A 12,188-nucleotide genomic window follows, 5' to 3' on the forward strand; every position below is an offset into this window, starting at 1 on the left:
CTTCTCATTGGTCCACAGGCAGTTACTGCCCTTCACCCATCTAAACACTACTTCCTAAGGTTGGCCAGAGACTGCCATAAAAAGTCCTCGGGACCTTAGCAGAAATGGGTGAAACGAAGAGAGATCACAAAGATCCATCCAAACCCATTCAAAACTATGTTTGAAAACCTTAGAACTGATGCAAACTACACATCCATTTCATACTTATTCACAGAAACAAGTATTCTCAGTGACAGCTATTTGTAGTGCAACATCTGATACAAATACAGCTGTTAATGTACAATTGAATGACAGTTCAATCTTTTTCCATCATGTTTAGTCTCTATTTGTTTAGAATATTGCCAAAGGTATTCTGGTGGTGGTTTGGAAAGTGAGAAATGCATTGGTAAACTTTAAAGACACTGTAAAGACTTCCAACTTTGTGCTTTATGCAAATGAGTTCCACAGGGGAGAGAAGGGTGGGTCACACTGTGTGTCCCCTCTGATGCCAGCAGCCAATCACAGCACTCGAATGGAGAAGCGCCAAATTGCAATCTCCTCCTCATCGGAAAGGGATAAAGGCAGTGCCGCGTTAAGCCTTCTCGGGGCCCTGGGCTAATGAACGCAAAGGCCCCCCCCCTCCCCTCCCCCTCGACATCCATAATCGCGCGTCTTATGCGAATGAGCCCTAAGATTTTAATATGAATAAGGATTTCTAGGATTTCTAGGATTGACAACAACAGCACTACAGTACTATATGCTCTCCTTCATCATTATGAATTTGCATTGCTGATCTAAAAATGTAAAAAAAAAAAAAAAAAAAAAATTAAAATTAACAAAGGCTTTTTAACAAGTCCAAGTTTAAATTAGACCGATTCGACTCTGGCTTTGGAATTTCAGAATGGTCATAGCATCATTTCAGATTATTCTAGTTGATTAATTATTCTGTCAAAGACTTATTTTAATGCATGTTTTATACCTAATAAATGTACTATTAGTTTCTTCTCTAAATATGTTTCCATCACGTTTTATGTGCATTTTATTTTGTTGAATAAAAAGTATCCACCCAACGAGTGTACGAGTTACATTTATTAACATCTTGTGCAGTATCTTAAAATGAGCAGATGTAGCCGTTTTTTCAGAAAACCAATATGACTCGTTTAAAATGCTGTACTACTTACATTACTGCATGCATAAGTTTCAGAAACTTTAAAAATGACGGTCAAATGCAATAGATCATCGTTAAGACCTTGTATGGACCCTTCTTTGTCCATTTATTCAGCTTCTTAATGATTTTAGTAGTAACATTTAACATAGATAGGCTTTAGCAAGTTATTGACAACATTATGTCTATTATGCTTCATTTTTATGAACATGCACGCGGCTTCTGTCTTGCGCACAGACGCGCGTGTGAGCCTTTAAATGTATGTGGCTGCGGAAAGATGCATTCGGCGTGTGCGCTGCGCACTATCTAGTGGACTTTTGTTTTCAAGCACTCAATTTACTTTCGCATGGGCTGTTGAACAGTACACACACGGTCCGTGCCATCACAAAAATTGGGCTGCACGCAGACGGGGAGTGCGGACGTCCGCGAACCCTCCTGATGACGAAAATTACGCGATGCGAACGCCCGAAGTATACCTTGATGGTAAGCCTGTAGTAGCGGGCCACCAATCCACCCAGGCCCATATGCACGTGCATACCCAGACGCTACGCCACTGTCCTGGTTGTATTCCTGCGTGCGTGTCCGCTGCGCCTGTGACTCTTGATTTGGGTGTGTGACGACGATGCGTTTTAAAACACAAAAGAGGATTGTCTCGGGGGCCCCCCAGTGCTCGAGGCCCTGGGCTGCAGCCCATGTTGCCCATTAGGATAACGCGGCCCTGGATAAAGGTACCCTTTCTACCGACACTCCTTGTTCTGAGTCTGCCCTTCAAACAGGGAAAGACATAACAGATATTGTTCTGAGTCTCCCATCGGGTGAGACATAACAGATATTGTTCTGAGTCCCGGCTTGCGAAGCTGAGACACAACAGATACACCGTTCTGAGTCTGTCCTGCACGGGGACAGATATTAACAGATACAACACCGTTCTGAGCCTCTGGTCCATCCAGAGAGACAACAACAGATCCCATGATCTGAGTCTACAGCTTGTGAGGCAGCAACAGAGACGACCACGTTCTGAGCCTCCAGCTTTTGAGGAAAGAGACATTAACCAACACTACGTTCAAAGTTTCCGTCTAGCGAGACAGTAACGACAGCTGCAACAAGGTTAAGCTCAGGAGAGCAAACCTTCACTTCAAGGTACCTTCCTCTGTGTGTTCCAGATTGTTAAGGAACTTCTGCACCTACACCAGGGCCTCATCTGTGTGTTCCAGATTGTTAAGGACCTTCTGCACCTACACCAGGGCCTCATCTGCGTGTTCCAGATTGTTAAGGACCTTCTGCACCTACACCAGGGCCTCATCTGTGTGTTCCAGATTGTTAAGGACCTTCTGCACCTACACCAGGGCCTCATCTGCGTGTTCCAAATTTTAGGACCCTTTGGTGCTCCAGGAGATCAGCATCCCACAGAGCTTCGTGTTCAAGACTGTTGAAACAGATTCTGGCTCCTCCCCCCACTGCACTGTCACCCAGCACAACCAGTGGAAGACGTCACCGTCATCGGACTCAACCAAGTGGAACGTAAATATCACTTAACCAAACCTCTTTCCAGAGACCTTGGCATTGTTGTATATTATCAGTATATAGTTTCCTAATTTCCATTAGATGTAATATAGCTGATGTTAGTTAATAACAAATAATCTTTCGTTTATTTGTTTGGTGCATAATAAGGTTCTCCCCCCCTTATTATTTTCAGAGAAACAGTTTATCTTTCCCTAAGATAACGTAACTCTTCCATAGCCACACCCAACTTAATCACTTGTATTCTATGTATCTTATGCACTTTATTCCTTTATCATTCATGGTATTCATTTAGTAGTCGTGTTAGTTATTCTTGTTTATCTTCTGTTAATAAAATTTATTTTATTACACTTGTGTCTTCCTTGTGCTGATAATACAGAAAAGGCTCTACAAGTTAGCAATTTCACCAATCTTTCAGATAAATCAGCTGACCACTTTACATTAATTCTAAATGAATGAAAGCCCCTGTTGGGAGTGAAAGACCCTGACTGGTGCCCTGAACTAGGGAAAGGGGGGGAAGTGGTTATCTGATGTACTCATAACCACACCTTAAGAGACGTGTGTCCAAAAATCACAACGTCAGCGGTGACTTGAGTACCAATCCCTATTTTACTTTTTGTCCTTTGATGGACAAAGTAAAAATCACTACACACTCTCAGTAGGAATTAAGAATTGACATTAAGAGTCTGTGAGTTTAAAACATAAATACTTGTTGCCTAAATGACAGCATGTTTCAAATACTTGTCGCTAATTGTTCATCTAGTTGTTCATCCTTGAGAAACACCACCACCGCTTTGTTCATTCAGGATTCAGAAACAATATTCTCATGTCCCACACGTTCAGCCACCTCCAACAGCACATCTTCCACAGACTCTCCATCATTCATGACACACCTGATGCTGTGACGGAGTGACAGAGATGACGCTTATATACTCACGTATGACGCCATCTCATTTTGTGTGTGTGTGTGTGTGTGTGAGAGAGAGTGTGTGAGTGTTTGTAGACCTACACTTTCGTAGTCCTGCTGTCATCATTACCTCTCCTCCATGATCCACACTATAAACACACAAACACACATTAATGTAGATCTGCATCATTCACACACACGTTCAGTGTGTCATTATAAGTGTTTGACATACTTGAGTATCTGCAGTTTATAGTTTGGATCCTCCAGTTTGTGGTTGAGCAGCTGCACTCCTGATTGTGCTGGGTGATTGTAGCTCAGATCCAGCTCTCTCAGGTGTGAGGGGTTTGAACTCAGAGCTGAAGACACATAACCACAGCCTTCCTCTGTCACCATACAGCCAGACAACCTGCAGACACACAACAGTCAGATCATCTACAGACACACAGTCAGATCATCTACAGACACACAACAGTCAGATCATCTACAGACAAACAGTCAGATCATCTACAGACACACACAGTCAGATTATCTACAAAAACACATCAGTCAGATCATCTACAGACACACAATAGTCAGATCATCTACAGACACACAACAGTCAGATCATCTACAGACACAACAATCAGATCATCTACAGACACACATCAGTCAGATCATCTACAGACACACTAGACATGTGACGGTATAAAATTTTCATGTTGCAATTAATTGATGAAGCTTTTATCACGGTATATGGTATTATCACAATATTAAAATAAGTTGCAAAACAATTTGTCAGTTTAACAGGTTTAAGAACTCTTTTTGTAATAAAACAAAAACAACTGAAATTTTCAAACAGATTAAAATGCAAAAGAATTAGACTATAAAGAACAACAGATAACACTTTACTCTATTTAATGCATTAACTAAGATTGAGCAATAGCTACATTTGTTACAGAAAGTGTTATTTTTTGTTAATGTTAGTTTAGAAACACAACTGATCATTGTTAGTTTTATCTCAGGTCCATTAAATAAGTTATTTTGATTTTAGTACTGTTATTAAACAGTAACTAAGAAATTAACATTCATTAATAATAATTAATACTTTATAAGTATTTTTATTGTCAGTTTAGTGATAATGAATTAACATGTTTACTAATGAAGCTGTATGTTTTCAAAGTTTTACTGAACAATAACAAATAATCAGAACATTTGTAATCATTAGGGCATGTTGTAGTCCAGATTAAAATATAAAAATGTTTAGGTTTGAAAATAAATATCCTTTTAAGTCTTTTTTAAGTATTCAGTATTTGGTGCTGTGATGAACAACACTGAGATTACAAAAAAAATGAATGGCTGTTTGAAGCATTTTAAAAACTTAACTAGCGCAGTTACTTTGTTTGCGCGGTTTCCGTGGTAACCGCTGCACGCTGCTGTTCCATCAGCGCCCTCTGCTGTCAGAGAGTGAACGCGCACTTTCATTCAGCTCGTCTCCGCAGAATACAGTGGTGTTGTGCATTTTATACGATTGATGGGTAAAGTATTCTTAATTGCCTTATAAAAAAATTAATAATTGGTAATAAATTATTATTTACGGTATTCTGAAGTGCCCACGATTACAATACCGTGCATGTTCATTATCGCGATTTATCGCATTACCGAATATCGGCACAAGTCTAAGACACACACAGTCAGATCATCTACAGATATACAGTCAGATCATCGACACACAACAGTCAGATCATCTACAGACACAACAACAGTCAGATCATCTACAGATTAACAGCCAGATCATCTACAGACACACAACAGTCAGATCATCTACAGACACACACAGTCATATCAACTAGACACACATCAGTCAGATCATCTACAGACACACACAGTCAGATCATCTACAGACACAACAACAGTCAGATCATCTACAGACACACAACAGTCAGATCATCTACAGATACACATCAGTCAGATCATCTACAGACACACAACAGTCAGATCATCTACAGACACACACAGTCAGATCATCTACAGACACACAACAGTCAGATCATCTACAGACACACACAGTCAGATCATCTACAGACACAACAACAGTCAGATCATCTACAGATAAACAGTCAGATCATCTACAGACACACAACAGTCAGATCATCTACAGACACACAACAGTCAGATCAACTACAGACACACAACAGTCAGATCATCTACAGACACACAACAGTCAGATCATCTACAGACACACACAGTCAGATCATCTACAGACACAACAACAGTCAGATCATCTACAGATAAACAGTCAGATCATCTACAGACACACAACAGTCAGATCATCTACAGACACACAACAGTCAGATCAACTACAGACACACAACAGTCAGATCAACTACAGACACACAACAGTCAGATCAACTACAGACACACATCAGTCAGATCATCTACAGACACACACAGTCAGATCATCCACAGATACACAGTCAGATCATCTACAGATACACAGTCAGTCAGATCATCTACAGACACACAACAGTCAGATCAACTACAGACACACACAGTCAGATCATCTACAGACACACACAGTCAGATCAACTACAGACACACACAGTCAGATCATCTACAGACACACACACACACACACACACACACAGTCAGATCATCTACAGACACACACAGGCGGACCATGTTGAAAATCCCTATGAGACTGTTGATGTCATTGAAGCCCCGTCCACTTTTGACAGCTGCAGCCTGCAGACTTCAATTAGTGACCTTTAGGGCAGCTTGCTTTAGTGGTTTACTTCCTTTCCTTGTATTTGCTGCTCAGAAATTGTAACATGGTGCTGTGTACAAATAAATCAGTCTGATGCACCCATGAAATGACTTATGTACTGTCATTGGTGAAAATAAACCTTTAAAATGGATATTGCCTCAAGGTGTTTTTACTGACGCCCCATTGTGATGCTCCCCCTGTGATTCAGCAGTGTCCTAAGAGTCTTTTACATGGTCCTTCGAGCCGGAGCTGAGCGTTCCAGTGGACCAAGATCAATCAAGCCAGGCAAATCAAATTCTCTTTCAATTACCCTTCAAAAAATCCATTTAACCTAGACTATTTGACAAGCGTTAATGTCGAGCCCTGACATGTTAAACCAGCGCTAAAATCCTGAATAACAAGACACAAACCTCTACATTCAATCGTGTTTGCTCCTATATATTTTTGATCACAGTGCACACACAAACGTTTAGTCCCAAAGTGCGCACATTTGGAGAAATACACATTTACCTCATATTTCATTAGATAAAACAGAAGCAGGGCCGTACACAGGGTTTCATATTTACCGAGGTCACAAAATGTAGTTTACTAGTCTAGGGGGTACGGGGGCATGCTCCTCTGAAAAAATGTTGATTTCCTTGGTGTAGACGTGCATTTAAAGACATTTTTACGGCCAACAAATTGGATAAAAACTGCTTTGAAACAATATCAACAAATAGCCTATGCATGCAGTTTTGAGGCAGCTTTAATCACATGTTTGGTAATTTCATGACTTAATTTACAACAGAAGAACGACTGTGCATGCTCGTAGTTTCATTTGCACTTTATTTAAGCTATAATAAAGTAATGTGCGGCGTGCGCCACTGCATTTGCGTGTGCAATTCTTGAGTGCGCGCCGCGAGCACAGTATTACGGCTGTTTGGACAGTCATGTTCATTTTCATCTGACCGCAGTCCACTGTTGTTCAAGTAAATCTCCCTCGTCCTCACCCATCTTTTCCGCGCTCGTTCGACTTGTGCTTGGCGCTGAGGTGAAGTCAGAATGCGCGCCTGAAAAGTGTCCCGTTTGTTGTGGCCGTAAAGAGACAGCTCTATATAAACGTGTTTTACTTGCCAATGTTTTAAAAAATATTTTTATTTTTGGTATTTTATATGCTCTGTTGGTGGTTTGTGGAGTAGTATCACCCAGGGGTAATATTTTTTGTCCCCACCGGGGATGCTTTTTAATGCCCCGTGGATACCCTGCAAATTGCTCAATTTTGCCCAATTTGCTGAAACACACACACACACACACACACACACACACACACACACACACACACACACACACAAACACACACAAACACACACACACACACACACACACACACACACACAAACACACACAAAAACACAAACACACACAAAAACACAAACACACACAAACACACACACACAGATCGTCTACAGACACACATGAAAACTGACAGTCTGACTGTACTTTATCCATTATATGTTCTTAAATACCTCAGGATCTGCAGCTGACAGTTTGGACTCTTCAGACCATCAGAAATGAAGCTGACACCAGAGTCCTGTAGGTCATTGTTACTCAGATCCAGCTCTCTCAGGACAGAGTTTGAGGATTGTAGAGCTGATGACAAACTGTCACAACACTGAGCAGTGAGATTACAGAGAGCAAGTCTGAAAGAGAGCAGATCAATCACACATCAACAGTCAGATCATCTACAGACACACATGAACATTGTGACCGTCTGACTGTACTTTATCCATTATATGTTCTTAAATACCTCAGGATCTGCAGCTGACAGTTTGGACTCTTCAGTCCATCAGAAATGAAGCTGACACCAGAGTCCTGTAGATCATTGTTACTCAGATCCAGCTCTCTCAGGACAGAGTTTGAGGATTGTAGAGCTGAAGACACAATTTCACAATGCTGATCTGAGAGATTACAGCCAGAAAATCTGGAAGAGATGATTAAATAAAATCAATAAAGACATGTACAGTGGGTTTCCAGTTTTTTGCCCATGATCTGAACACTGAATCACAATACAATGATCTCCTGAGAGTGTGATAATCTGATCACTTTATCATTCAGATTAATATCTGAAATCAGATGAGCTCCTGACTGTTTCTTCAGAATTTTAGAAATTTTGAAAAATGTAAAAGTTTTCTGAGGGTATAAAATATAAAAGTTTTGAGAGACTCTCCAGACAGCTGTGCATTTATTGCAGTTTTACCATTTTTTACCATTCGAGATGACATGTTGAATAAATGCTTGATCGGTAGTTTAAGCTTTACAGTGATTGAGACAGAGATTAATACACTGAGTCACTTATGTGGAAATCAAATCCTTTAAAATTACGTTAATAAAATAAAAGAGCACTTAAAGGGGACATATTATGCAAAATTCACTTTTGCCTGGTGTTTGGACATAAATGTGTGTTGGCAGTGTGTGTACACAACCACCCTATAGTGATAAAAATCCAGCCACTCCTTTTTAATCCCCATAAATCATAAGCAGTGTCGCAGAACAAGCCGTTTCCAGATCCCTGGCAGTGTGATGTCACAACAGCCACAGGCCCCACCCACGAATGTTGACAGACACTGACGTTTGAACACAGAACCGCCCTGAGAGAGAGTTCACAGCAAGTCCACCATTGCTGCACTGACGAGAATGTCTCCCAAGAGTTTTAGGTGTTCTGTAGCTGGATGGATTAATCCACAGAGCTCTCTCCATTTACTCCCTAAACGAGGTGGATTAAAGGATTAGTCCACTTTTAAATAAACTTTTCCTGATAATTTACTCACCCCCATGTCATCCAAGATGTCCATGTCTATCTTTCTTCAGTCGAAAAGAAATTAAAGTTTTTGATGAAAACATTCCTGGATTTTTCTCCTTAGAGTAGACTTCAATGGGCACCAAACAGTTGAAGGTCAAAATTAGTTTCACTGCAGCTTCAAATTGTTCAACACGATCCTAGATGAGAAATAAGGGTCTTATCTAGTGAAATCATCGCTCATTTTCTGAAAAAAATTTAAAATTATATAAGTTTTAACCAGAAATGTTCATCTATTCTATTATAATTCCAGCAGTGTAGACACTGCTAAGCGTATTACTGCCCTCCACAGGCCAAAGTTTGAACTAATTTTTATATGCAGTATGCTAGTTTAATAGTATATAATAATTGGTTCAAACTAGGGGTGTGCACAAACAGTCGAATATTCGAATATTCGACCTTTAATTAATATTCAAAAAATAAAAATACTATTCGAATTTTACTATGTTGCTTTGCTGGCAGTGAATCCCTGATAAATCCTAAGCACTAAAACTCGCAGTTATAACTAAATGCACCGGGTGGCGCTGTGGAGCATGTTTAACAAGTTTATTTTATTTGATTGTCACATAATGTTGTCGTCTGTCTCGCGCAGTTTGGAATTACTTGGATGAAAATGATCTTACAAAATGGAATTACTTTTGATCAAATTAATTAATGAAAATTAGTTATCATAATATCACCACCATATTGAGAAAGCACATGAAATCTAAATCACCAGAGAGGAAAGACAGCTGTCCATCACTACATTCATGACAGGTAAGCTCAGCTGTAAGTTATCCCAGAGTGAGCCGAGATGATAACTTATCTGATAGCAAAATTATTTTGACACATATGTTTCCTTTAAGTTTCGTTGAGGGAAACATATTTATGAACAGAAAACAAAGTGCTGCTGTTATAAACTTAGCTTAGCATACAGTTATGTATTATTGTTAACCTTGTCTCTGCAACGTCTGTCAGCGCAGCTCATTTTCTCTCCAGAGATATGGATATTATTGTTTTTCTCAACATGAACGCGAAAAAATATAAAGATAACCATATACTGACTCAAGAGTATTATGTACATTACGTTTTGTACGATAACTGGCGCTGTCTGCTGTTTTTCCCGTTCACGCTGCTTGGGCTTAAATGCTTTTGTTCTTAATATTTTCCATTTACACATATTGTTTAATGGTTCGAACTAAAAGAAAACCTTAAGATATAATGTAAGCTTGTTGTGTATTGCCTAATCGTAAGCTTGTTCAAAATTGTTACAAAATCTTGATGAACATAAAACCATAACGTTCCTTCTCGTTTAACCTCATTTAAATAAACAAATATTCGTTTTTTACGAGCCCAAACATTCAAATACAATATTTTAGAAAAATGCCCATCCCTAGTTCAAACTTTGGCCTGTGGAGGGCAGCATTACGCTTAGCAGTGTCTACACTGCTGGAATTCAAATAGAGAAGAAGAAGAAGAGAGCTAGTTCAAGATGAGCATTTACGGTTAAAACTTATATAATTTTCAATTTTTTTCAGAAAATGAGCAATGGTTTCACTAGATAAGACCCTTATTTCTCATCTGGGATTGTGTTGAACAATTTGAAGCTGCAGTAAAACAAATTTTGACCTTCAACTGTTTGGTGCCCATTGAAGTCTACTATAAGGAGAATAATCCTGGAATGTTTTCATCAAAAACTTTAATTTCATTTTGACTGAAGAAAGAAAGACATGGACATCTTGGATGACATGGGGGTGAGTAAATTATCAGGAAAAGTTTATTTAAAAGTGGACTAATCCTTTAACTTGGTTTTCCAGGAAAGTGCTCCCTCAGTTCTGTCAAAATTGTTTATATCTGCGTGAATCATTTCACAACGGACTGCTTTGTGAACGAATATCAATACAAAGGGACAATACAAAACAGAGAATGTGCTAGAAATGTGCTACTAAAGGAGAAACAAGTAAAAACTGTTTGTAATCCAGCTTAAAGACTCCAGAGTGATACTGGATACGGCAGTAATTAAGGTGAGAGCACTTTATTACAGTTCATCTGAGTTTATTTACAGATATTAAATGTACCAGTTTATTAAGCACCACCTGAAAAGGCATGTTTACTGTAAGTTGTAACGAGTGTTTCTGTGTACTTCGCTGTGTATGTTGATGATGATGCAAGGATAAGAGAGAGAGTTTATTAATAATATTTTAATGCACACTTGCAGTGTTTTATTAAGCTCTTACAGTGATTTTCCAGAGTGAAAACAGACGCTTCATCTTTTGTGTGAAGTACAATAAACGTCATAAAACTCATCTGTAAAGTTTTGGCCATCATTTGGACGGTTCAACTGGCTTGTACCAATATAGTGGATAAAAACAAGACGGCAATATACTTCACATACACACTCTGGGGACATCAGAGACTTATTTTACATCTTGTAAAAGGGAGCATAATAGGTCCCCTTTAATGAGTGCATGTTAGGGGTTGCACCGACTAATCGACTTTAATTCTCTGCCATGAAGCTTTAACCCTCTGGAGTCCGAGGCTGATTTGGGGCTTGGAGAAGTTTTGACATGCCCTGACATTTGTGCTTTTTTCAGTTGTTCATAAACATAAATGACAAAAGTGTCATTACACTGTATTCAGCACAAACTAGGCTACAATAATGTGAGGAACATGTATGTACATGTTGGTATTTTTGAAGGAATAATGTTTATGCGTGGTTATTGAAAAAACAAAAAACTTAAGTCACTGAAATAAGGCCAAAAAAAGTATATTAAATCTGTGTTCACAAGACTTTTGGGTATTGGAGGAGAGTTTTTTGCTTCAGAATTATGTAAAAATTATGCTGCCTACTCCTTCATATAAAACAATATATTGATTTAGTTTTTGTAAGACACTTTTTGTCAAGAGAAACAGTATGCGTGGAGGCGTGAATCATCATGAATAATGGGCCATTTACACCTGAGAAGACAAAAGAATCACATAATAATTACCTGAAATGACTTGCATTTTAATGAGGCCTTTCAGTCAGGTAGGCTATGAAAAAAACCCTCTGTAATAA

At 39.1% G+C, this 12,188-nt stretch overlaps 1 protein-coding gene across 1 annotated transcript in view; it reads right to left on the minus strand.

The window, feature by feature from the left end:
* The window catches only part of LOC125247245 (NACHT, LRR and PYD domains-containing protein 12-like), a 33,168-nt gene that overhangs the window by 5,866 nt on the left and 15,114 nt on the right, over nt 1-12,188 (minus strand). Inside the window, 4 exon segments of the mRNA XM_048158503.1 lie at nt 3,675-3,721; nt 3,805-3,978; nt 7,821-7,994; nt 8,102-8,275. Coding sequence (XP_048014460.1) covers nt 3,675-3,721; nt 3,805-3,978; nt 7,821-7,994; nt 8,102-8,275 — 569 coding nt within the window.

Source organism: Megalobrama amblycephala, linkage group LG15, assembly GCF_018812025.1.
Source record: "Megalobrama amblycephala isolate DHTTF-2021 linkage group LG15, ASM1881202v1, whole genome shotgun sequence".
In the NCBI taxonomy this organism is placed as follows: Eukaryota; Metazoa; Chordata; class Actinopteri; order Cypriniformes; family Xenocyprididae; genus Megalobrama; species Megalobrama amblycephala.